This window comes from Adelges cooleyi, unplaced genomic scaffold, assembly GCF_023614345.1.
Source record: "Adelges cooleyi isolate 19-005CV unplaced genomic scaffold, UGA_ACOO_1.1 ACOO_flye_CR_arks_rails_tigmint_CR_PRNA_247, whole genome shotgun sequence".
NCBI lineage: Eukaryota > Metazoa > Arthropoda > Insecta > Hemiptera > Adelgidae > Adelges > Adelges cooleyi.
The window spans coordinates 370,638-398,057 of record NW_026095912.1 but is presented as its reverse complement, the minus strand read 5'-3'; the positions used below and the strand labels follow the sequence as shown (position 1 = coordinate 398,057).

Sequence of the window (27,420 nt, the reverse complement as noted above, 5' to 3'; positions counted from 1 at the left end):
AAGATAATATATTACTATGTAAAACCAATTGTTTTTACGATGACTATAATAATAATTATGATTATATTGTAAAGTTGTATTTTATTGTTTTTTTTTTTTTAAATAAGAAAAAAATTATTAATGTTTGCTACGACGTTTGTCCCCAATCGTGTAAAATAAAAAGAGTTTGGAACGAGAAACGTATTCGAGTTAGATTTGTTTTAGTCGAATGCGCAATTCTCAATCAAATATATCCACGTTGATGCTGATGTTTTTTAGTTGCTCGTACTTTTTTTTTTTTTATATATATATAACAAATTTTCTCACTGCTGCTGATTTATGTTATGTTTTTTTTTTTTTTGTATTTATAATTTTATTTATTTTTTATCTTTCACTTTTATTTATTACAGAGTTTAAGTTCTATCTAGTTACTTAAGACGACCCTTATTTTATTGTAATAGAATACACTCGACGTTTACGATTATATTAATAATTCTGTCAGTGTACGCATTCCCCCGTCGACAATCCCTTCTCAATGATCCCAAGTAAATTATATATATATATATATACATTTTTATTATACGACAACGATTTGTGTAAGACTTTAATATTGGTATTTAATAAAATACATTTTATCAAGAAATAAAAACTACTTCCATTTTATTAAAATTTGTTTTTGTTTATTTTTTGTAAAACATTTTTACGATTCGGCTCGAACAAATAATAACAGGACGTAGTATTAATACGTCGCTTAACATTTTCATATTATATGTATACATAACAAAAAAGAACAATCAACATAAATAATATTTGTAAAAAAAAAACACGACACGTTCATACATATATATATATATGTTTTTTTTTTTTTTAACAGGATCTAATAAATTATGGTTAAATTTTTCTCAAAATTTATAAACGGAAAACAAATAACGTAACAATAAAAAAACACAAATGTTTAAAAGTCCCAATTATGGACTAATACTGTCGGACAAACGCGTCCTTTTGTCGTACATAAACAACGGACCGTTATAACTATTGTCGTCATTGATCGTGTCACTCTGACTTTCAGACTCCGAGTCTTTCGACAGTTCCGCGACGAGGTTCTTCATCCTTTTGTCTTTCAACCACGGATGTCCGATGACGTTGTGAAAATTGTACCTGTGATACGGATCGATGACCAACAACTTTTGAATCAGATCCAACGCTTTAATGGACGGAAATAACTGCGGCGATTGTCGGTACGATAAAGTTTGTATTTTCAACGCTAGATTTCGACCAGAGAACGGTTTCGACAAGGTCAAACTGTTGACAAAAAACAAAACAATAACTTATCATAGCACTTGCGCTTATAACTTATTTTATACAAATTATTAGAAAAATTCTACTACCAAAAATGTATATTTCAAGTGTATAGTAGTAATAAAATGATTATTGAAAATTTAATTTTTAACCAAAATGGTGTACGTAGATATTTGATATCAAGAAACAGTACTTTAAAAATAATCTCTTGTTTGGTAGTAATAATTTAAATAAACAAATTTCCTATGTCTAATTAATTAATGCACAATAATTTGAAATAATTCAATATTTATTCTAGTATTTATTAGTAATATTTATTTATAGTATTTATAGTATTATTCAACGTAAAACAAAAAAAATATAGCGTAACAGCACATTTTTAAACGATATACGATGTATCGCTTTATAACCGATAAATATCCATTCAGCTTAGTTTCACGGTTAGTTAGTATTTCAATTGAAGAACGGGCCATAAAATTGATTAAAAATATAATAATATGCAATTTTAGACCTGTTCTTAAAAAAAAAGTTTGGACGAATATTTTCAAAGGGTCTCATCGTTTCAACAGACAACAAATCATTTTTTTTTTAATACCATATTTAATTTTCCTTATTTTACACAAATTATATACAATAACTATTTATAATAATCACTAACACAGGCGATCAACACTTTACACAGTTCAAAAACTTCAAAAATCTTGGAAGACTCAATCTTTAAAAATTTAAAACATTTCCAAAAGCAATTGAACTATTAGCACTTAAAATATAGCTCTCAAAAAAATAAAAAATGGCCTTGTTTAAAAAGATTACTTTTAGAGAATTATGAAACTAAATTACAATTTATAGATTTTAAGTTTATTACTATATTACTTTATATTTTTTTACATAGACTTTCATAATAAAAGTCACACCAATTAAATTGACAAGGTTTTTAAGCTTTTTAGACTTTAAAGTATAAAATAAAAAAAGTTGGTAATAGTTAAACAGCAATAGTTATTTTTCTATAATTGATAAAATTTCTAAAATTATATGGGCCTTACTGAGACTAGCGTTTAGGCACATGCCTGCCATCATCTAAAAAATTCATTAATAAACCAACTAATGAAACGCAAATATTATAACAATACCATTCATATAAAATTACTCCGTAGCTCCACGTATCCACTTTGTTAGTGTACGATTCATAACATTCTAGGTTCAAAATTTCCGGAGCCGTATAAGCAGGTGATCCACAACGAGTCATCAGCAACGTGGACTGATCGATCATTTTGGATAAACCGAAATCGGCTACTTTCACGATACACCTGGCTTTTTTCTCGGTCAGTAAAATATTTGCTGGCTACATAATAAAAAAAAAAATAATAATAAAAACATACATACATACCTAATGAATAATAACCGTTTGTTAACCGGATTTATGTGTACACTGTACACATTTTGTATTATGAATAACGTTAAAAATTGTTACTTTCAAATCTCTGTGCGTTATGTATTGATTGTGTAAATAATACATGGCATGAGCCACTTGATATAGAATAATTTTAACATCAAATTCGCACAGTCTGTCGGTGTCTTGTATGAGCTCTCGCAGCGTGCCGCCAGCCATAAGCTCGAGACCCATAAAAAGTATATCGGCTGTATCGATCACATACAACATTCGAACGACGTTGGCCTAAAACAAAACACATTAGACACGTCGTTATTGTAAATAGTTTTTTTTTTTTTCAGTTCACGCAGCCCTTTTCTGAAAAGGTTTCTCAAGACATTCACTTTGTTGGGACGGATCGTTTGTCTGTCGCCGCAAAGGTGAATGGCCGATCTTTTTCACTGGCAGGTTTCTGCCCTAGTAAACAGAGACGTTCATGACAATATACTAACATGGTTAACTTTCTGCAATATACGAGCTTCTGCGTGAACATCAACTTGACGGTTTTTCTTCACCGTCTTCAATGCAAATCTAGTTGTCGTCTTCTGTTCGGCGAAAAAAAAATATGCATTTTTAGTACATAATTTATACAGTAAAATTAACAGCAAATACATTGTACTTGGGTAGAAAAATATAGTGTACATTTACTTTGTCAAACGCTAAGCGGACTTCTCCAAAAGCTCCGCGTCCCAATACTGATAACACTAAAAATTGTTTCATTATGTCTTCCGGAAAGCTTTCGTTAGCTTTCTTCAAGTCTGAATATAGGTAAACTGTAAATTGACAACAATAATTTAGAAAAAAAAATATTTTGAAATGTTAGCACAAAAAACAAGAAAAAAATGCAAGTACCCAAATAATTATGTACAATAAGAGATATTGTGTCTTTGTTGGACATCATCCTACGATTTCCTTTACCGACTTTTTCTCCGTTTAAATAAGTGCCGTTTACACTTAAATCCGTTAAGTACACTATGTGACGATTATTGATGACTTCACGGTCTATTCGAAAGTGTATCTTACTGACGTTGTGCGCGATCTTGTTGCTTATACACTGGTCGGAAAATATGATGTCGCAACCAGCCTGACGACCAGCAATATACGAGCTGTCTATCAAACCTAAAGTGTGTCGGGCTCAAATGAAATAAAAATACATCCATGAATCAATTAAGATGAAAGAAAAACACTCACATTGGACTTTTAAATCTCTAACCATGGGGTAAAGTCTGCCCCACACTCTCTCGTCGTTCGGCAAAGTCGCAAAATCTTGACTGCTCAATTCCTCTTGGCTGTCGAACAACGGTGTTAAAACATCGTTTTCCGATGACATTCTCAATCGCTAAAATTGACTATAATATAAAAACACTATATAACATTGAACAAACGGTTACAATACAAATAAATATATTGTCTAAATAAAAATAAACCTAGTTCTCATAGTTACCTGAAATCTACATATACAATTTTACTTGTTTACAACTACAACTACTACACTTGTGTATAGTCTGATGTAATAATTTTTCAAACAAATTACACTACCGTGTTTTGTACGTTGCAAAAACGTACCTGAGCAATTAAACAATACATATTGTAATACAAACTAATTTTTTTTTTTTTATTAAATATATTATAATATTAGCGTTTAATTACCAATCTACAGGTTTTGTGCGTGCGACATTAAAATTACATAGTAATATAATACAGGTACTCGTCTACCGACTACACTACGGTTTAAGTAATAATATAACGTTAACATCCTGCAAGACTACGAGATAGATAAAACTAGACTAATAATAATTATAAACGGGTTTGTATGGACAAAAATTTAAAAACCACTAAAACATTATGCCGAGACACAAAATATCACAGAAAATTATCGTTGTCGTTCAAAAAAGAAATCTTACGCGTAAACGGCAAGTTGCGACGACGTAAATACTCATATTTTTATTTTTATTCAACTTTGAATAAATAAATAAACTTTGAAACCGGTTCCAAGTACGAAAAACGAACGGTAATAACAGCTAATAACATTATTTTTTTTTTTTTTACAAAAAGTTGTCGTCTACCGACTACCAGCAATAATATCGTGAAGAGAGGACACTCCGATCGTTGTGAGCAATGATTTAACGGATGGAGGCCGTCATCTTCGCGTTTGGCCTAATATAATTATATCTGTACACGGTTAATAGCGAAAGATGGCCGCCATGATTCTCTTTTTTGTGATAAGCTGTATAATATCCGGAACGGATTCCTTATCACCGTTTCGCCGGGTTCTCGGAATTCACCGGAACGCGACGCGAAATTTCATAAATAACGTGACAAAAGCAACAAGGTAAGCGCGCAGCCGGCGGCGGCCGCGTAATGGCGGCCGTGTGTGTCTTACGGAGGTACGGCGTCGGCCATTTTGGCGATCCACTGCGGGCGTACCTGTTTGTTTTTCAACCACTCGTCGCGGTAGAACCAATAGACACGCCAGTTGGGGACGGTCTATAAGTTTAAGTATAATATTTTCTTTTACAAATCACTGTCAGGACCATATCCGGCTTCAACCCAAAACGTACTTTTTCCATTTTTATGAAAATTGAGATGTACATTGATTCTTATGGTAAATTGTATGGGGAGTCGAATGGTATAGTCATTTTAAGGCAAAACGCTCTTTTTCCATTTTACTTCAAAACGTGCCATTTCCAAAGTTATCAGCATATCTTACACATAAATTTATTGCATAATGTACTATTTCCTTCAATATTAGTCAAAACGTTCCATTTCCATTATTCTTCAAAACGCTCCTTTTCTCATACAATAGTAATGGGTGAATAAATATTTTTTTCCAAAATGGACTTATTTTTTTTTGAACAATTTATACTTAAAAAATTATATTTAATCATGAAAACATCAAGCAAGTACCACAATAGAAATTTGGGTCTGATGCTGATAATATGTTCTATAGCATGTTTTGCCACAGTTGAAAATGTCGCTGTAATATATATATTTTTATCGTTTTTATTTATGTCTTATATCCGATTAACAGCTAGTAAAGCTATAACAGTTATCATTTGTTGACTCGATACAATGTCGACTGAATTCTGCAGACACTCTGTTAAAATATACATTCAGGAATTATTCGTCCAGTTTTTTTTTTAAATTGTATATGCTTAGTTTAAAACTTATATACATTTTACAATAATTTATTAAGTTGTTTTTATGCTTGGTCCTTTACTTTTGGTAAATAGGTCATAGTGTTAGTATTAGAGTATTTAAAAAAATCGTTTTGATATTAAGATAAAAAAGAAATGATATAATTATTTACATATTTTACTATTAAATAGAAGACTTTTACATTTTATTATAAAATTTATACAATTATGTTTCCATTGATTATTATGCTAGGGTTATTGTCAAATGATTACATGTTATTTTACACATTTACATTTTTATTTGATTATTGTTGCGCAAAAAGAATCGAAATTTTCTTATTTGTACAATATAGCCATATTTATTTACAATTGATTAAAGTACAAACATTTATATTAATATAACTATAAGAAAAATAGTAGTAGCATGGTTTTGTTTTATCCATTATGGATTAACAAACACACACAAGTTACTCTATTTTAAAATCATGTTTTATCTGTGGTACCATTAACTTTTGATCAACATTTTAGTGAATTTAGAGGAATATGCTATGACTTTTCTTAAGGGTTGTTGTTTGTTCTCTACATTTATGTTAAAAATTATGCTATTTATTATGGGTATACTCTATCATCTATACCTATTTAATAAATAAATAAAAGAAGAAACGAACATTTTATTTCTATAATAATAATCTAAAATATTGTGTGGAAAAAAGTGTACCTATTAAATTTATATTAAACGTACACAATATTTATCGAGCATACAATTTTCATTAACGCATTGATACAATTTTGAAAAAGCTAAATACAAGAAAATTTATTTATTTAAAAAAAAAACAATTTACTCTTGGCGGGTTTTTGTGAAATTTCCATTGGCACAACAAATAATTTGAGGTTATGTATTTTTTGGTTTCTATCACGAATTATCAGTTGTCAGATAAACTGCTTTTGTCAGTAATTCTTTTGCAGATGTTTAATTTTTTTAACGAATAACGCATAATATATTTTTACCTACAATATAATATTTTGATTTATAAAACGTTTTCATATGTATCATTTTTCTAATTAACTAAAATTAAATATTGAATGTTGAATGATCGAATGAGCTGCAAAACGTTGCGCAAACTTCATAAAAATAAACGGCAAGTCTATCTATTAATTGTGCGCATCCCTATAAGATTATTAAACATTTATGCTAAAACCACCTTGTTATGTTTAACTATTCCAATGAACATGACTTCATTTGTTATTTTTAAATCATATCATGTTATATACTAATTAACATTGGCTAATAAATTTCATTTTTACAATGTATTATTATAAACGCAAATCAATAAAATTTAAGAAGTATCTTTTATGTAATAATTTTTTGAAAAATTACCTTTTTACAAAAAAAAAAATTTGATTCTCTAATCACATTTTCGTACAAAGTTAATATTTCAAAAAAAAAGTTCTAAGAACTATACGATTTTTTTCAACGTTATTCGAATAATTTTTTTTCTTTTAATATTTTAATAACTTAATAAGAATCCGTTTTATATCAACAATTTGTGTTACTCTTGTAGCAAGTGAAAACAATTGAATGGCCTTACATCATATAATACAGACTGAGTATATGTATACTTAATAAAAAACCATTAAAATTTATGTTATGATCTAAAAAGTTGTTTATTTTTGTTGCCCAAAGTTTGAGATGTTTTCCAATTTTTTGTTTATGAGCAGAAAAACTTCTACATAAAATGTGTGTTTTCAATATGAGATCTCCATAAAAACGTCTAGAAACAGATAAAAAGGGGTAAAAATTCAGGTCAACAAAATTACCATTGTATTCAAATATTTGAAATAATTACATACCAAAGCTCATTTCCCGTTTTTTCGATTTTTCTATACATGTTTCCGAAAAAAACATCATAAGAAAAACAACTTTTTAGATAATAAATTTAATTTTAATGACTTGGTTATGCGACTCGATATTTTTTCAGAAAGCAGAGATTATTTTACTTAAGAAACTGATTTTTAATTACTTTTTTAATAAAAAAGAGGTGTTAAGAAAAATTGTCAATACACTTTTTACGAGCATGGCCAAATATATGGCTAAATATTTGTGTTTGTTATTACCTAATATAAATGTTAAGAATATTATTATATAATTTATTTTACTTGTTTTTTAAAGTTTTGTTGGATCAGACATCGACACAACGAGTATTAAAAATAAAAAGACATCAGTTAGAACACCAAAGACCGTGACTGTAATTAAACAGGAGGTCGATGGAGTGGACAGTGATTGTTTTTTTGTATCTGAGATAGAAATTGAAAAAACCAAGATTTAGCAGTTATCAAGGACGAAAATGTGCATACTGATTTCACTGAGTAAGAATTGTAGAAAAATGTTTCATTAAAGATTGACTACTATAAAGTTATTATCATAATATTTGTATTACAATTATTTTTAGCAATACATTCTTTAGTACTATTAAATGCAATCAAATTAAAACTGAAGAAAATCTGCCCAAATCATTAAAAAAATACATTAGGACACACACAGCCGAAATACCATTTCAGTGTGAATTAGGCTTGAAGACAATTTCATCTGGGGATGAAAATATGCACAAAAGAACACACACGAGCGAAAGGACTTTTCAATGTAAGACATGTAAGAAGCCATTTTTACGATCTGAAATTCTTAAAATTCACAAAAGGACGCATACAGGCGAGAGGCCTTTTCAATGTGAAATATTTAAAAGACATTTTCACAATCTGGAAATTCTAAAATACACATTAGGACACATACTGGTGAGAGGCCTTTTAATGTCTAGTCTTAAAAAATGTCTTAAAATATGTATTTTTGTGGACATTTTACTATATGTGTTATGCAGTTAATCAATAAAAAACTTTTAGTTACTTTTGTTAACTCTATTTCCATAATTTTTTTTTTACTATTTGCTCAACACAATTTATGCGTCAATGTTTTTAATTTATTTCATTTAAATAATACATTATATCATTCTATCTGTTTCTTTCATTTTATGTTTTTTAAAATGTTGTAGTTTATTGGCATTAACTTTAGTTAAAATATATACTCGACCTGTCATTATTTTTAAATAAGGAAACTGATTATGAATCTTGAATATATTACTTATTTATGAATAAATTACCAAAAGTATGATATATCTTCAGTTAGACCTTGAGTATAATCTTTACGTTTGTATGCAATTCACAGTTTTAATGTAAATAAAAATACGAATTTAAAAATTTAGTTTCATACTACATTTTTTATTTAATCTACTATTATAGCGCAACGTATTGTTCAAGAGGAATAACTATAAAGTTATTTAGTTTAGGGCAATTATAGAATTTTATTTCTAATCATCATTTTTAGTAGTTATAAGTCTAGTTTCTTTAGCCAACTTTACATAATTAGAATTCTATGTACTATTAGTTTATAAATTTTGAACATAATGACAATTATTGATAACATTATGAATATAACAAAAATATCCATCAAGTGTTTGTGGATTTTAAGCAAGCGTATGATAATATAATTAGGAGTAAGTTATGGAAAAACTTGATAAATTTAGGTTTCCCAACTAAAATAGTAAATTTAATAAAATTATGCAACAGCAACACAAATTGTGTGGTCCGGGTACAAGGTGAGCTATCAGATCTTTTTGAAGTAAGTAAAGGACTAAGACAGGGTGATGCGTTGTCACCGGTGCTATTTAATTTAGGACTGGAAAGTGTGATAAGGAGAATGCCACAGCAGCAGATAATGGAAGTAAATGAAAATCATACCTTACTATCCTATGCTGACGATATAATAATTTTGGGCGATACGAAGCAGGATACCGTTAACTGTATGTCAAACCTAATGGAAGTATACAAACATATGGGGTTGTCGATAAATCAGGAAAAAACCAAATATATGTTCACGACTAGAGAAGTACGAGATGCTGAAGATGAATCCGACTTGGAAGTTAATGGGATACTGTTTCAACAAGTACAGGACTTTAAATACCTTGGTGTCAACATAAATAATAGAAACTGTATGCATAATGAAATTAATCTCCGTCTAAAAGCTGGAAACGGATGTTATTTTGCTATGGCACATCTGTTTAAGTCAAAATTATTGTCCAGAAAAACTAAGGAGAAACTATATATTACGTATCTCAGACTAGTTGTGTCATATGCATGTTGTACCTGGGCTACAACAGCAGGAGATGAAAATAGGCTAAATACCTTTGAAAGAAAGGTGTTAAGGAAAATTTTTGGTCCCGTCTATAACCCTGATACTCAAGTGTGGGAGAGAAGATCAAATGAACAGGTACAACAATTATATGGAAAAGGAAGTATAGTACAATTTGTTAAAGGAGCTAGACTGGAATGGGCAGGTCATGTCTGGAGGGCCGACAACAGTATTATCAAAAAGGTACTTGTGAACAATTTGAACAGGGAAAGACCGCGCGGTAGACCGAAGCAACGGTGGTTAGATGTAGTCAAAAGAGACCTGCAGGAGTTGAGACCAGACTGGCATGGGGACTTAAATCATGCGTATAATAGAGAGGAGTGGAAGAATTTAGTATTGGCAGCAAAGGGCCTAAATGGTCTATAGTGCTTAAAAAAAAAAAAAATTAGTTTATAAATTATACTTATAGAACAAAAATCGTACTTGGAAGGTATTTGACTAACCAAATTAATAAAATAACTTTTTATAGTATAAAAATTAATTTTATTTTTAAACATGGATTAAATACATGGACCATCATACAATCCGAATAATTTGTCAATTGTTTATCTGGTTATCCGGATATTTCTATTTAACAAAAATGGACCTACCGTTAATATGGTTTTTTTACCAAATGGTAATTTTTATGTTTTCTTATACCTACAAATTTCTGTCTATTGCCTTCTTCTATCTATATGAATGAACGTTTATTTAAAAAGTAAAGCGGTCATAATCACTTTTATTTGTTTAATAAGTATTTTTATTTAACGAGTTAAAGACTATTTTTTTCAAATGTAACATTATTGTTGGCCATATGGTAGGACTAATAAATCAATAAGTTCAACCATTTTTTTTCCTTCAAAATGTAAGTACAGCTATAAAATATTAAAATTTCATACATGTAACAATTAATTTATTAATAAATATGATTTAAAAAATACAAGTTGTAGCCTACCCTGAGTAGTAAAATGTGTGTCAAGTTTTTTGGTCTAAAATGTTTAAAACAGAGAACGCTTTCAATCCACATAATGTTGTAATAACAATTACAAATTCATGCAGAATTTTAAATTGTGAAATAGTTATTAAAATAATTTTTTTGGTAGCAAATCGTATTCTTTTTTATTTAACTGGGCGTTCAAAAGCCCAGAAACCCATTTGTTCATTCAGTATTAAACGTACTTTTTACAATTGTATTTAAAATATAACAAAAATTTATAAAAGCTATATGAAGAATTGCAGATTACAAACTCAAGGGGGAAAACATTGAAACTAGAACTAAAAAAAAATGTATAAATAAAATGAGTAAGTATTTTATTTACCTAAATCACTATTTAACTTAATTTCCTTAAGTAATAATCAGTGATGTACCTAGTCCTTAAAAAATGTCATGGGTACACTGTATGGAGATATAATGGTTTTGAATAAGTAGGTAATGTGTATTTAATGTTTATGTTTTTGTTACAATAATTTTTAAACCACTTAACTGATTTTTTTATGATTTGCCTAATAAAAATTTGGACACCAAAAGTACCTAGGTACCTACTATTATAAGGACAAAAGTATAAACAGTTCCGGCCCGTCTCAGTTCCCCTTCAAAATGGAAAAAAAACATAAAATATGACACGCTCTAACTTTCAGAAAAATAAATCAAAATAATCAGTGGCGTAGACAGGAATTTTTTATGGGGAGGTTCATGATTGGAAAAAAGAACTCATTAAATCTATTTCACTTATAACAAAAGATCTATTTTTCTTGGTTTTTTGGCAAATTCATCTCGATAATAGCTTAGAAGATCTAAGCCATTTAGACGATCCTGTTTAAAATAAGTTAGATGATTAAAATACAATTAAATTTGTGTATGATTACAATTTACCTCTTTCATAGTATTTCTAAGTTATGTTTTTACTCTTTTTGAACAATTGTAATTTTTATATTGATAACTGATTTGTGATAACAATTAAAACAACTAACGGTATTATAAAATTTAAGTATTAAGCTAAATAAGTGTAAGGGTGTATACCCGTTTTTAGAGATTTTGTCAAAGGTGCATAATATACGAATGTGCCAAAATATGTTACACTTATTCGTCAAAAACAAAAGGGCAAACAAACCTTGGTGAAAATGTAAAACATATCATTCTATTAATATTCCTATGATCCAAAAAAAAAATATGAAAAACAATAATATAATCTACGCGCACAATATGTGTGGCCAAAAACGCCTGTGTGACGTGTCCAAACAATTATTATTCAGTGCAAAATAGCACGGGTGCCAACATGAGCGGATAACCACGAGCATAATCATACTGTGTAGGGAGGTTGTCTACACTGTAGACACTTTCTCTGAACATCTGTTTGGCTGTAGTATATTGTGTTTATCAGTCATTCGGTGAATAGGTACCCAAGGACGGGTGTACTGCGACTTGTGTACAGTTTAACGATATTTATTATTTTATATTAAACTATTTTTTTTTTTTTTGTAGTATAATGTTTGTTGTTTTGGTTATTTAGTGAAGTGTAGATTTTGTTATTTTTAAAATGTCAGCTAAAAAAAAATCATATGGCAACAAATGTTCAGTTAAATACTGCAAAAATAAATCGGGTTTGACTAAGAATGTGAGTTATTTTAATTATCCAAATAATGTGCCGATTCGAATCATTTGGATACACAATTGCAAGACTCAAGGCAAAGTCGATTCAGATCCAAACAATCAGCGTAGCCAAAAAGTATGTTCTGATCACTTTGAAGCTTCTATGTTCATCAATAATGCGAGGAACCGATTGGCTTTTAATGCTGTTCCAACTATATTTAACGGTAAGAAATTCAGTTAAAAATAATTTTTTATTTATTTATGAAATAGTGTTTAACCATAAGACCTACTAAACATTTTAGATGAAATATTGTCGATGAGACAAAAAGAGGAAATGTCTGCAGATAAACAACCACAGACATTGACTAATGATAACAACGTTCACATGAAACCGACTTTGGGATCAAGTATTATTACGGCTACTCAGACTTCATTGTCTGAACCTTTTTCAGACCATTCAACAATCGGTAATTGTTCGTTGAGCCAGTCATCTTCACAAACACTTCAATATTTATACTTAAAAACACCAATGAAACGGGATTCACAGAACAAAATTAATGAAAGTAAGGTTAAAAATTCATTAATTAAAAATAACAAAGAATTTTTTTATTTAAATATCCTAATAATGCCTTATGTTAAAACTGCATACCAATAATCATAGACAAGTAGGTACCTATAATAATTACTAGTGTATTGAAAAAAATACTTAACAAAAATTTGTATTTATTGAATCGGACAAAAAGCCTTAATAATAAAGGTACAATTTAATTAAAGTCGGATAAAGTGTCCGGGTGGCATATTGGCTACTAAGGCTCCTTATCACTAGAAAAACTATGTTTATTATAGAACTGTTATCTTTGTTTATTATGTACAAATTAATGTTAGGTATTACCTATAGAATATCAAGTGCATTGTGTAAAGTGTAAAGTTGTTGTTTTTTCCTATAGAAATCATAGGTATTTGTAGTTTTAAAAGAAGAAAAAAATATATATAGCGTTACATTTAAGTTAACAAAAAAATGCTCGGGGGCTTAAGTGACATCCTCTGAAAATGATAAAATTTACATTTTTTATTACAATTATTTTGCGACAAGAAGTACGGGTCGTAAAGTCTAAAATAGCACTACAGGCGACAGATAAGCCAAGTAAAAAAAAAAAATCATGTAGCTACAAAACTTGTGTTCTAGATTAATTAATAATATGATAACAACTATTGAATTTAAGGACTCATATTTTAATATAAAAAATATTGGTATTATTTTGTATTGTGTACTATTTTAATATTAAAAATACCTTATTTTTTAATATTATTGTAATCATGCTTGATACTATTTACTGGGCTAACATTTATATTTTATTAAATTATTATTCATTAATTTTTGTATGATACAGAATATTATCATTGGACCTTTTGTCGGTACTTTTGATATGCTATCCGGATTTTTTTCAAATGTGACCCTTTTCTCCAAACTATTTTTACCGTTTACCCAATATATTATATTATCAAAAAATTAGGGAGTAATAAATATTATTTATGAACGGTCGATAATGTTAACATTGACTACACTTTTAAGTGCGCCATCTGGTTTCATTTAATCTGTAATAGAGATTTTATTTTAGTCTACGACACTGACCGTATCCAGAGATTCCAAACCAATGTTCTATGTACTATTTGTAAAGCCCCATATTATGTGACCAATCACTCTGTTACACACACAAAGACCTAAAAATGTCTATATTTAGGATATAATATTTGTAAGGCTAAAATAGTAACTTGTCTTATTTAGCCTAACCTTAGGGTGCAAACCGTATTGAAACCCCAATCCTTGATTTGCACGCATACGATTAATTTTAATAATGTACATAGTATATAATATTCTGTTTAAATTTTTCATTTTAGAATATTTTTATTTTTAATTATTTTATTTTATACCTAATGGTTTGAAGATAAGAATTATGTTTAGTCAGCGGTACATAATTTTAGCACCCCATTGAAATATAGGTGCGGTAAATCATAGTTGCGCCTATGATTCTACTTCAAACGTACAGTTCCTAAGAATACTCCAATTTAAAATGTGAAAAATGATTTGAGTTCTTTATAACATTTTATAGGCATCGATTGTGGCATAATTTTAGAAATATTTTTTGTTAATTAATTATTTCAGTTAAGAAAAGTTAAAAATTGGTTTTTTTATATTGAAATAATTAATTAACTAGAAGTAATTTTAAAATTGTGCCGCAATCGATGCCTTGAAAATGTTATGAAGAATTCAAATGTTTTTTTTCAAAATTTAAATCGGAGGATTCTTAGGAACAGTACGTTTGAAGTAGAAACATAATATGTATTTGTACAAAAATAGATCTTAAATGGGTTATAAAAGATAAAAAAAAAATTTACTTCTTTCCTGTGGTAATATGTAATATGTAAAATATAAACAACTTTATTTAAAAAAAAATATTGAATATAAAGCGAGAGCTGCACATATTTTGTGTTGCCGGTCGACACAGCGTACTAATCAATCGCGTTATTGACATAAACACATACAATTATTAAGTACTTTATTAAAAATATTAAAACTCAATAATAAATCATTGTTAAACGCTAATGCTAATGCAAAATTTCCTATACAATGCCAGTGTAGAGGCTTCTTGACTTATAATTAGGGCAAAGGACGTCTAGCATTTGCATATTTGTTTTCCGCAGCCGTATAAAAAGGCCAACCATAAAGATATTTGTTTTAGGTTATGACAAAGCCAAATCTGTAATTTCTATGTTGCATGTTTAGGTCTTTTTTGCTTTTTGAGACATTTTTAAGTTATATATGCTTTTTAGGGGAGCGCATAAGTGCTTGCATATTTAATGTTTTTTTAGAGCTAAAAGTCCTCTGCCCTATTTATAATATATATTGTTATATTCATATTTTCATGTGATAATAAGGTTCTAATTCCCACAAAGATGGCGGAAAATGGTACCTTCGGATTATCTCTATAGGCAGCATGTACAGTGTACACTTAGCAATCTAGTTTATTATATCATATGACATATATAATATATTATAATAATAATATATCGTTCATATATCTGTGCTGCAGCATTATTGAACTAACTATACAAGGTTATTGCATTTGATATAACAATTATTCGAGACGATGTGCAACACCCTGTATATTTCAACAAAGGGCTGTGCAGCTGCCTGCGCACAGAATAATAAACGTCCCCCTATGTACAACCCTCCACTACACAGTTGCTGGTTGGTGCCTGGCAAAGCAACGTTATTGATTTACTAGCCTATGCTTATTAACACTGGATGGAGCTTGTGTGCAAACTGCTGCGGTCCGGCTCGCACTGTGTATGGTTGTTGCTGTTGCCTGTTGTTATTATCTGAATAATTCTAATCCGTTATTCTGTGTGGCGATTCCCGCCGACCGCGTGAAGCTCGTCGTGACTTGGCCGGTGGTTGTATGTGTACATGCTATTATACTTCCTTTGCTTAAACCGTTTTAAAATAAATTTCCACTTCATTTCACAACGAACAGTCGATAAGACGTTTAACTGTTCGTCCGGCAGCAGCGGTTGATTCGTCGATCATCGTCATGGACGGTAAACCGATTCCACCAAATTCAGGTAAACAAAAAAATCCTACCAACGACCGATTTCAGTAATAAATAAAATAATAATAATACAGGGTGTTGTATATTTGTATTGGTATTCGGTAAGCGTCTTGTCGAGCAGTGGTTAGCCCAATTACGAAGGTTCAGAGGTCCTAACGCAAAGTATCGATGACTTCGACGCATTGCACCCCCTTTGCACTCTTTGAATATCATCGGCCACTGTCGTTGATCGATACCACCATACATTGACTACTTTCCTCCTGTTGACAGCACTACCCTTTGAGACGTATTTCTACTATCGGCCCCACCCTCGGAAACGCTGATTTGATGTAAATCGCGCATTAATAATAATCTTATTTTATAACCATAATTATTTATAAGAAAAATTAAAAAAACTATACTTATAACTATAATCATATTAGTATGTACAATAATAGTATATAATAATAAACGTGGTTTATTCGCTTAAAGTGGATTTAAAAGCAGTATTTTCTCTCTGTTCATCTAACGCGTACTGCAAGAATTTAGATGTATATTCGTTCCAACGTACCGATCAATCTGCTCATAAAATATGTGGTGACAAATTTGAATGCCTCAGAATCTCTGCTCTGGGATATGACATACCCACTTTTTTTCATTTGATTTTAATCCGGACAACTTAAAGTGCAATATATGTTTCCAGAATCCTCATCGCATAAGTACGTCTAAATTCCTATACATACTGTGTGTCTGATTGACCGAGAGATGAAATAATATGCCCTTCCAATGCCCTTAAGGAAAAAACAGAGTTTCTTATGTACTTGTATGAAAATACAGATTATAGAATTCATTAAGTAGACTTGTTAATAGAAATACGGCACATATCCAAGTTTTCAGCGATATTTGTATTACAAATGTTACTTATGTATTTGTTAAAAATCTCATGATTTATATAAACGTTTATTAGAGTCTGTTATTCTTTTTATTACGATAGCCGTAAACATCGCTGTTTAAAATAAAGAATTAAGATGTGGCGAAACATTTAATTTAAATTAAAAAAAAAGATAATATGGATATTGCTGATAATAATTGACTAAATGTCGGTAAATGTTTACACAACTTGAAGGTTTTTTTTTTTTACAATTTTCGTTCACCTTTTAAATGTTTTTTAATGTCTTCATTGTCAATTTGTTTTTATCCAGATCGTTGCATCCAACCAAATGAATGTGATATGATAAAACTAGAATGCGACTCAGAAGAAAACCATATCGCATCAGAAGCATTTACCTCAGAGTAAGTTTAGTCGATATGTTAGTCACTTACTACTGTCAAATGTGAATTTAACATACATATTTCTTGTTTTTAACTTTTTTTTTTCTAGTTTAGTCATAGGTTTAAGACATAATATACTCATATTAAAAATATTATATATTTTTGGATTGTATATAAAATATAATTTGAAAAATTCAACTTAAATTATAATTTGTATGTAAATGTAGTTCTTATTTAAAATTTGGTACTTAGCAGAAGTTTTAATTAATTTTTTTTATTATAAAAAAATAAATAATCGCTTTCCTGTAGGTAATACACACAATTAATTCTGTAATAAGAACAATACTGTTAAACCATTTGCTGTGACTATTGTTAATTAATTATATAAAAAAATGTACAAAGTAATCAAAAAATTTGTATATTGTGTATTTTTTATTTTTAGTGATGTGAAACTCGACACGGATACACAAGTTAAACATGAAGTTGATGAAGTGGGCGAAGGTTTATATTTCAAGAGTGTGATAGAAATCAAGGATAATCTCATAAAAGACAAATTGGAGGATAACGCTCCTTCTACAAGGTAAGTTTCTTTTTTCTTTTTTAAAAATCGATTTAAATATTACACCTATGCTTTTAATAAAAATATGCAGTAGAAATAAAAAAAGTAATGTTAATGCTGTAGGGAAATGTAATAAGGGTTATGGATAACTGGTGTTTAACGATCGATGGAGGGTAAGACAAATAACTTTTATTTGGCTCTTTTAAAATGATATTATTTCCCTAACACATATTTATTCCATAAATCTAACTATCTTGAATTTATTAATTAAAATAGTTCAGATGATGCAAATTTTCTTGAAATGATGACGACAATTATGGTTTATACGTTAATATATTTTTTAACTCTTTTTCATAAAAACTGTTGTACAGTGTACAGTTCATTTTATACAATTAGCTAAAATAATTTTTTATTATAGATTTAGTTTAGAACACTTAGCTTAAATACATTACAATTTTTTTTTTTTTTTTTAATTTAGCCTGTTAATCACCAAATCATACAGTTATGAAGACAAAGAAGATGGAGTGAAAGATGATTCTTTTCTTAAGTCCGACGTAGAAATAAAAGACGATAAGGATTTAACTGAAATAACAGACAATGTTGAACAGCATCAAGCTTCCGGGTTAGTATTATTTTGTTATACGTATTTTTTTTTTAAAATCATTTAAAATAACAATTATCATAGATATAGTTTTGGACACTTAGCTTAAATACATTACAATTTTTTTTTTTTAATTTAGCCTGATAATCACCAATTCATTCAGTTATGTAGACAATGAAGATGGAGTGAAAGATGATTCTTTTCTTAATTCCGACGTAGAAATAAAAGACGATAAGGATTTAACTGAAATAACAGACAATATTGAACAGCATCAAGCTTCCGGGTTAGTATTATTTTGTTATACGTATTTTTTTTAAAAATCATTTAAAATAACAATTATCATAGATATAGTTTTGGACACTTAGCTTAAATACATTACAATTTTTTTTTTTTAATTTAGCCTGATAATCACCAATTCATTCAGTTATGTAGACAATGAAGATGGAGTGAAAGATGATTCTTTTTTTAATTCCGACGTAGAAATAAAAGACGATAAGGATTTACCTGAACTAACGGACAATGTTGAACAGCATCAAGCTTCCGGGTTAGTATTATTTTGTTATACGTATTTTTTTTTTTAAATCATTTAAAATAACAATTATCATAGATATAGTTTTGGACACTTAGCTTAAATACATTACAATTTTTTTTTTTTAATTTAGCCTGATAATCACCAATTCATTCAGTTATGTAGACAATGAAGATGGAGTGAAAGATGATTCTTTTCTTAATTCCGACGTAGAAATAAAAGACGATAAGGATTTAACTGAAATAACAGACAATATTGAACAGCATCAAGCTTCCGGGTTAGTATTATTTTGTTATACGTATTTTTTTTTAAAATCATTTAAAATAACAATTATCATAGATATAGTTTTGGACACTTAGCTTAAATACATTACAATTTTTTTTTTTTTAATTTAGCCTGATAATCACCAATTCATTCAGTTATGTAGACAATGAAGATGGAGTGAAAGATGATTCTTTTCTTAATTCCGACGTAGAAATAAAAGACGATAAGGATTTAACTGAAATAACAGACAATATTGAACAGCATCAAGCTTCCGGGTTAGTATTATTTTGTTATACGTATTTTTTTTTAAAATCATTTAAAATAACAATTATCATAGATATAGTTTTGGACACTTAGCTTAAATACATTACAATTTTTTTTTTTTTAATTTAGCCTGATAATCACCAATTCATTCAGTTATGTAGACAATGAAGATGGAGTGAAAGATGATTCTTTTTTTAATTCCGACGTAGAAATAAAAGACGATAAGGATTTAACTGAAATAACAGACAATATTGAACAGCATCAAGCTTCCGGGTTAGTATTATTTTGTTATACGTATTTTTTTTTTAAATCATTTAAAATAACAATTATCATAGATATAGTTTTGGACACTTAGCTTAAATACATTACAATTTTTTTTTTTTTAATTTAGCCTGATAATCACCAATTCATTCAGTTATGTAGACAATGAAGATGGAGTGAAAGATGATTCTTTTCTTAATTCCGACGTAGAAATAAAAGACGATAAGGATTTAACTGAAATAACAGACAATATTGAACAGCATCAAGCTTCCGGGTTAGTATTATTTTGTTATACGTATTTTTTTTTAAAATCATTTAAAATAACAATTATCATAGATAAAGTTTTGGACACTTAGCTTAAATACATTACAATTTTTTTTTTTTTAATTTAGCCTGATAATCACCAATTCATTCAGTTATGTAGACAATGAAGATGGAGTGAAAGATGATTCTTTTCTTAATTCCGACGTAGAAATAAAAGACGATAAGGATTTAACTGAAATAACAGACAATATTGAACAGCATCAAGCTTCCGGGTTAGTATTATTTTGTTATACGTATTTTTTTTTAAAATCATTTAAAATAACAATTATCATAGATAAAGTTTTGGACACTTAGCTTAAATACATTACAATTTTTTTTTTTTTAATTTAGCCTGATAATCACCAATTCATTCAGTTATGTAGACAATGAAGATGGAGTGAAAGATGATTCTTTTCTTAATTCCGACGTAGAAATAAAAGACGATAAGGATTTAACTGAAATAACAGACAATATTGAACAGCATCAAGCTTCCGGGTTAGTATTATTTTGTTATACGTATTTTTTTTTTAAATCATTTAAAATAACAATTATCATAGATAAAGTTTTGGACACTTAGCTTAAATACATTACAATTTTTTTTTTTTTAATTTAGCCTGATAATCACCAATTCATTCAGTTATGTAGACAATGAAGATGGAGTGAAAGATGATTCTTTTCTTAATTCCGACGTAGAAATAAAAGACGATAAGGATTTAACTGAAATAACAGACAATATTGAACAGCATCAAGCTTCCGGGTTAGTATTATTTTGTTATACGTATTTTTTTTTAAAATCATTTAAAATAACAATTATCATAGATAAAGTTTTGGACACTTAGCTTAAATACATTACAATTTTTTTTTTTTTAATTTAGCCTGATAATCACCAATTCATTCAGTTATGTAGACAATGAAGATGGAGTGAAAGATGATTCTTTTCTTAATTCCGACGTAGAAATAAAAGACGATAAGGATTTAACTGAAATAACAGACAATATTGAACAGCATCAAGCTTCCGGGTTAGTATTATTTTGTTATACGTATTTTTTTTTTTAAATCATTTAAAATAACAATTATCATAGATATAGTTTTGGACACTTAGCTTAAATACATTACAATTTTTTTTTTTTAATTTAGCCTGATAATCACCAATTCATTCAGTTATGTAGACAAAGAAGATGGAGTGAAAGATGATTCTTTTTTTAATTCCGACGTAGAAATAAAAGACGATAAGGATTTACCTGAAATAACGGACAATGTTGAACAGCATCAAGCTTCCAGGTTAGTAGGTTATTTTGTTCTTTATGCTTTATTAAGAATTTAGATTTTTCATTTATTTGTTGTAAATTAAAAATAAAAGGTTTTATATTTTTTCGAATAATCCAAACGTGTTGACAGCATTACATTTTTTTTTCTTAAATACAACACTATGTTGAACGAAATGAGTGTTTTAGGTTAAATCAATCATGTGCCGTTGGCATTTTATGTTATACACGTCAACAGAAAAGATTTAAGAAACTCATATTATGTCAGTACTCTTGTTATTTAGGATTGATTCTGTTATCATTATGCTGTTATCAGTATGAAGTTCATGTTGCTCATATGTAGTTTTTTTTTAATTTCTCAGTTATTATAATATCCTTATGTTTTGCTTAATTATAAAATATTGATTTTTATTTAAAAGCTTCAACTATAATTAGTCCATACAAACAATAACAGACTCGACTAGCAGTTCATAAGTTAATTTTTTTCTTTTTTTCTTCTTAAATATTGTTATAAGGTAATTCTATTTTTTCTTGGTTTATTATTTTTTTTAGTTATATCAAATTCGACCCAGACTTACAAATTAAATATGAAGTCGATGAAATGGGCGAAGGTATATATTACAAGTCTGTGTTAGAACTCGAGGAAAATCTCATAAAAGACGAATTGGATAACGCTCCTTCTACAAGGTAAGTTTATTTATTGCTTTGGTATTATTTTTTCATAGTACAGTTTATTTCATAAAGCTAAATTAATTTAAATGTGTATAATTTCCTATAACCTTTAAATAACCTCGGATGATGCAGATTGTCTTGAGATGATGACGACTATTAAGGTTTATACATTTATACGTTAACGGTTCATACATTGGTTCTCTTATTCCACAAACCTGTTGTGCAGTGTATAATTTATTTAATAAAATAATCGGAAATTTTAGTTTTGTTAGACACTTACCTTAAATTTAAATTACAATTTTATTTGTTTTTTTTTTTAGTCTGTTAACTACCGAATCATTCAGTGATGAAGTCCAAAAAGATGGAGTGGAAGATGATTCTTTTCTTAAGTCTAGTATAGAAAAAGAAAACAATAAGAAATTGACTAAACAAACAAACAATGCTGAACGGCATCATTCTTCCAGGTTAGCATTATTTTGTTTAGAATTGAGATTTTTCATTTATTTGTTAATTACCTAAAATAAGACTTTAGTGAGGTGTGCAAAACTGACCTACAGGAGGTATGAGTTCATGGCATTTCTTGGGCCCATTCACGAACCAATTAAAACTAAAACTATTTAACGGGTTCAATAGGATTGAGTTTTTTTTTTTTTTTTAATACAACTTATGTTGGAACAAATCGACTGTTTTGGGATAATTTGAATATGTATAATTAGGACATTTTGAAGTATACAATTTAAAAAAATGTTTAAGAAACACATCTTATGTTGGTACTTATAATTTTATGTTAGGATCGATTCGACTTTTAATGAGGTTTTAGAATTTTGAAGTATAGAATTGTGATAGGTTTTTTTCCCCCATAAATTATTGCTTAATACTATTTGGTTAATACAGAATTTTTTTTTTAGTTTTATCGAATTCGACCCAGATTCGCAAATTAATTTCGAAGTTGATGAAGTGGGCGATGGTTATTATTTTATGTCTGTGGTAGAAATACAGGAAAATCTCATAAATGATGAATTGGAGGATAACGCTCCTTCTACAAGGTAAGTTTATTTTTTGTTTTTTAAGAATTGATTTGAATATTATACCTATGCTTAAAATACAAATATGCAGTAGAAGTAAAAAAAGTAGTGTTAATGCTGTAGGGAAACTATCTTGATTTTATTAATTAAAATAGTTCAGATGATACAAATTGTCTTGAAAGGATGACGACAATTATGGTTTATACGTTTATATATTTTTAAAAATATTTCACAAAAACTGTTGTACAGTGCACAATTCATTTTATACAATTACTAAAATAATTTTTTTATAGATTTAGTTTAGGACACTTACTTAAAAACATAACCTTTTTTTTTAGCCTTTCAACCACCAAATTATTCAGTTTTGAAGACAAAAAAGATGATTCTAAGTCCAACATAGAAATAATAGACGAAAAGGTTTTAACTGAAATAACGGACAATGTTGAACAGCATCATTCTTCGAGGTTACCATTCTTTTCTACATATTTCATTTAGATTTTTCATTTATTTTTGTAAATTAAAATAAAATGTTTTTGTACAGTACCTACTTTAGCAAAATAAGGTATTATGAAAAATGAGTTTTAATGAACTTTTCCTTGCCCCTTTTAAAATTATAATAGTTGCCTCCCTGACACATGTGTTCATTCTTTAAAGCTAACTTTCTTTAGTACATTAATTTGAATGTTTACATTTTCTATAATCTTTAAACAATTCAGATGATGCACATTGTCTTGAAATAATGATGAAGTATAATATACTTTATACATTTTTTAACTCTGTTCCACAAATCTTTTGTGCATTAAAAAAAATTAATTTGTATGGATTTAGCTTAGTTCACGTACCTTAATTACTTTGCAATGTTGTTTTTTATTTAATTTAGCTCGTTAACTTTCGAATCGACGAGTTGTGAAGTCAAAGAAAAAGAAGAGGAAGGTTGTAATTCTTCAATGGAAACAGAAGACGATATGGAATCAAATAAATTAACAGACAATGTTGAACAGCGCATTTCTTGCAGGTTAACATTATTTTATTTATATAATTTAGATTTTTCATTTATTTGTTGTAATTTTTTTAAAATTATTATACTTTGTGTTGTACAATTTAGCGATATTGACAAGAATGATAAGAAGAGTCGGAAGATTGGTCGAAAAAACCATTAAACGTAAAAAAACGTACACTTGCGATAAGTGTCTGAAGAAGTTTAGATCAAAGACAATGATCACCAGTCATTTGTCGATACCACACAGTTTTTCTGACGAGCACAATAATGATTCCTCCGACGAATTATTCACGTATGTTAACACACAAGATAAATCTGCAGTAGTTTTGTGTGGAGTTTGAATGTTTTTTGTTCGCTTCATTGTTACTTACGAGTATTTTGTTTTACCATTCATCCAGGTTAGCTTTATTTGGTTCTTATTACTTCATTTAGAATTTTGATTTTTCATCTATTTGTTGTAATTATATTTTTTCTTCAAAAATACAAGCTTTTATAATTTTGTGTTGTATAATTTAGTGATATTGGCAAGAGTGATGAGGACAGTCAGAATGAGCAAAAAACCATTAATAAGGGTAAACGTAAAAAGACGTACACTTGCGATAAGTGTCTGAAGTCGTTTAAATCGAGGAAGGCAATCATCACTCATTTTTTGACCCCACACAACAGTTACTTAATGGCTGAGAAATGCGCCGATGATTCATTCACGTAAGCTAATAAAAAAAATCATAAATTGTGAATGATTTTTGGTTTGCTTCATCGTTTGCATTTATTTTATTTTGCAGCCAGAGTGAACTTTTAAAAAACAACAAAATGCCGTACAAATGCCCGGAGTGTCCTAAACGTTTCCGAAGTGTACACAACGCTACCATACACCATATTAGGGCACACGCTAAAGCGGCCAAACCGTACAAATGTGACAAGTGTACCAAGGGTTTTATACGTCTGTACGAGTTCAAACAACATCAGACCGTCCACGCTACCGTCAAACCGTACTCTTGCTCGGTATGCAAGAAAGGTTTCACCAGGCCGTCGCACGTCGAATTGCACATGAGACTGCACACCGGCGAGAAACCGCTGGAATGCTACCTGTGCGCGCAACACTTCATAAGCAAGGCGGCCCTGAAAATGCACGTGGCGAAACACACCGACACGCATCCTTTTGCGTGCAAACACTGCGACAAGAAATTCAAGCACTCGACGACGCTGGTCAGTCACTTGAGAACGCACACCGGCGAGAAACCTTACATATGCCCGGTGTGTTCCAAGGGTTTCACCACGGCGTCGTTCCTCACCACACACAAGCGGGTCCACACGGGCGTCAAGCCGTACGCGTGCGAAATTTGCAAGAGACGTTTCACGCAGTCGTCCAACCTGGCGACGCACATGCGGTCGCACACCGGTGAAAAACCGTATAAGTGCCCGGCCTGCAGCTTGGAGTTCACCAGTGCATCCAATCTCAACAGACACCTCGCAACTGTACACAAATGCCACAAACTACCGAGAAACAGGACGAGCGTCAAAAGAAAACGGTCGAACTAAAATTGATCGAAGCAACACACGTAAACACCGCCGCGTGCTTGTGAAATCCAACTTCAAAACAATCGATACCAAAGCATGTAATCTCTTTATAAGTCCTGCGTTTTTTTTATTATTATATGTTTTATCTATATAATAATTGAACCTCTAAAACGGTGAGATCACCTAAGTCTATCGCATTTTTTGTGTTTTATCTATATTCCTTGCGCGTGCGTTACCTAATTTATTTTGTTTTTCTATATTGAAATTGTGTGTCTTTTTAATATTGCGATTGATGTTTAGCGATCATTGGTATTATTACTTATATTCTACTACTAGTCGAAACCAGTGTTCATTATTTTTTTTTTTTAATATTTATTATAGTGTTTGAGATAATTTGTTAAACCTTGGTTTGGAAAAGTAATCATATTCTGGACAGTGTTGGGCAAGTTAAAAATAACTTGATAAATCATTGGTTATCCGTACGTTACAGCAGTATATTTGCAAATCAAACTAAAGAAAAATATTATACAAATTGCCTCAAACTCTTAATGAAAAACTGTGTTTATTAAACATAAGTCAACTCGATAAATACATAGATATTTGCACTTGTAAACTATTACACTGTATAATAACACTATTTAAAGCTTTTTTTTTTTTTAATAAAAACTAATAAGAAATGTAATTTGTTTGTTGAATCCTAATCGCCTAACAAATCTTATCACGTCAATTTGTTTTTTTTTAATTGACTCAAGTTTGTCAAAGAATTCCACACCAGACAGACAAAATAACAGAAAATAACAATTTTTTTTCTAACTTTTCAAAAAATGTATTATTTATTTTAAATTGTGCCATGATCATTACCTTGTAAATGTTGTCAAGAATTTAAATTGTTTTTTCTAACTTAAACGGATAATTTTTAAAAATATGTTCTGTTCGAGGTAGAAACATAATATGTTGTTTTTGTCCATAACTAGAGCCTGTTGAAAAGAATGTATTTATTTAATTACAAGAATATTATAAGTGAAAATCGGTTTCTTGTTAAGTGCTAAAGAACTCTTATCAAATTGAAATCCGACCATTTTTAAGTATACGTTTAGGTAGAAAATAAAACAAATTGCTTTTACTCGTAGAAAAAAATTATATTTAAATTAACAACAATACCAGGCTTTTATGTATAAAACGTCAAAAAATCGGTCCATCTTTCGATTCCCTTACTATTAGAATTTAGTGAAAAATTGCCTAAACAATGCCCCTTGTTAAACACTATTGTAGAGGAAGACATACATTTTACCATTAATACAAGCACTAAAAAAAAAAGTAACTAGATGTAAATATTGTGAATGTTGGGATAATAATATTTAAAAAAAAAAACCCAACCAAAAAATGTTTGATAGTTTTTGTTGTTGCTATTATGTGAAAAAAAAGTGTCCGATTATTATTTATTCAATACCTATTAGAAAATATGAGTAGCTATGTTTAAATGAATTTTTTTTTTTAATTGCCGTCAAGGATGCTAGTGTGATAGTCCGGAAAATAACTACCTAAAAAAAAAAACAGTCCCAATTATAACTAATAATTACACTAATAATTACACTTCACAGTTCTTAAGCGATAAATTAAGATTTTACAAAAAATTGCTTATAA

General features: G+C 29.2%; 3 protein-coding genes across 41 annotated transcripts; 2 read left to right on the top strand and 1 right to left on the bottom strand.

Moving 5' to 3' along the window:
• Positions 1 to 865: 865 nt before the first annotated feature.
• Positions 866 to 21,656, bottom strand: LOC126837047 (myosin light chain kinase A-like). Of its 4 annotated transcripts, none has more exons than XM_050570770.1 (9): positions 4,358 to 4,730; positions 4,152 to 4,273; positions 3,899 to 4,072; positions 3,560 to 3,826; positions 3,356 to 3,480; positions 3,160 to 3,252; positions 2,750 to 2,953; positions 2,409 to 2,620; positions 866 to 1,281 (listed from the first exon to the last, which is right to left on the bottom strand). In XM_050570770.1, the coding sequence occupies exons 3-9, from the start codon at positions 4,035 to 4,037 to the stop codon at positions 948 to 950; spliced, it is 1,374 nt and encodes a 457-aa protein (XP_050426727.1). In that variant the 5' UTR covers positions 4,038 to 4,072; positions 4,152 to 4,273; positions 4,358 to 4,730; the 3' UTR covers positions 866 to 947. The 4 variants fall into 4 exon arrangements, with proteins under 4 accessions (XP_050426727.1, XP_050426728.1, XP_050426730.1 ...); XM_050570771.1 differs by having other exon boundaries at positions 3,899 to 4,056; XM_050570773.1 differs by lacking the exons at positions 4,152 to 4,273; positions 4,358 to 4,730 and adding an exon at positions 21,538 to 21,656 and having other exon boundaries at positions 3,899 to 4,056.
• Positions 12,755 to 24,869, top strand: LOC126836451 (uncharacterized). Of its 36 annotated transcripts, XM_050569854.1 has the most exons (23): positions 12,761 to 12,877; positions 12,956 to 13,216; positions 17,446 to 17,536; positions 17,958 to 18,095; positions 18,553 to 18,696; positions 18,815 to 18,958; positions 19,076 to 19,219; positions 19,338 to 19,481; positions 19,600 to 19,743; positions 19,862 to 20,005; positions 20,124 to 20,267; positions 20,386 to 20,529; positions 20,648 to 20,791; positions 20,910 to 21,053; positions 21,172 to 21,315; positions 21,434 to 21,577; positions 22,114 to 22,248; positions 22,554 to 22,697; positions 23,142 to 23,279; positions 23,597 to 23,722; positions 24,139 to 24,273; positions 24,364 to 24,656; positions 24,775 to 24,869. In XM_050569854.1, the coding sequence occupies exons 1-22, from the start codon at positions 12,817 to 12,819 to the stop codon at positions 24,416 to 24,418; spliced, it is 3,012 nt and encodes a 1,003-aa protein (XP_050425811.1). In that variant the 5' UTR covers positions 12,761 to 12,816; the 3' UTR covers positions 24,419 to 24,656; positions 24,775 to 24,869. The 36 variants fall into 36 exon arrangements, with proteins under 36 accessions (XP_050425823.1, XP_050425833.1, XP_050425831.1 ...); XM_050569866.1 differs by lacking the exon at positions 19,076 to 19,219 and having other exon boundaries at positions 12,755 to 12,877; XM_050569865.1 differs by lacking the exon at positions 18,815 to 18,958 and having other exon boundaries at positions 12,757 to 12,877.
• Positions 24,870 to 25,068: 199 nt separating this feature from the next.
• On the top strand, positions 25,069 to 25,797 carry LOC126836916 (zinc finger protein 239-like). Its single transcript, XM_050570636.1, has one exon. The coding sequence runs from the start codon at positions 25,069 to 25,071 to the stop codon at positions 25,795 to 25,797; it is 729 nt and encodes a 242-aa protein (XP_050426593.1).
• Positions 25,798 to 27,420: the final 1,623 nt, after the last annotated feature.

Excerpts from the sequence above, each read along its gene's own strand:
- LOC126836451 (XM_050569854.1), top strand. The coding sequence starts at position 12,817 with ATGTTCATCAATAATGCGAGGAACCGATTGGCTTTTAATGCTGTTCCA. Across the intron at positions 18,697-18,814 it reads GAACAGCATCAAGCTTCCGG|CCTGATAATCACCAATTCAT; the intron begins GTTAGTATTATT and ends TTTTTAATTTAG. Across the intron at positions 19,220-19,337 it reads GAACAGCATCAAGCTTCCGG|CCTGATAATCACCAATTCAT; the intron begins GTTAGTATTATT and ends TTTTTAATTTAG.
- LOC126837047 (XM_050570773.1), bottom strand. The coding sequence starts at position 4,037 with ATGTCATCGGAAAACGATGTTTTAACACCGTTGTTCGACAGCCAAGAG. Across the intron at positions 3,827-3,898 it reads TAGAGATTTAAAAGTCCAAT|GTTTGATAGACAGCTCGTAT; the intron begins GTGAGTGTTTTT and ends GACACACTTTAG. Across the intron at positions 1,282-2,408 it reads GGAGTAATTTTATATGAATG|TTTGACCTTGTCGAAACCGT; the intron begins GTATTGTTATAA and ends TTTTGTCAACAG.
- LOC126836916 (XM_050570636.1), top strand. The coding sequence starts at position 25,069 with ATGCCGTACAAATGCCCGGAGTGTCCTAAACGTTTCCGAAGTGTACAC.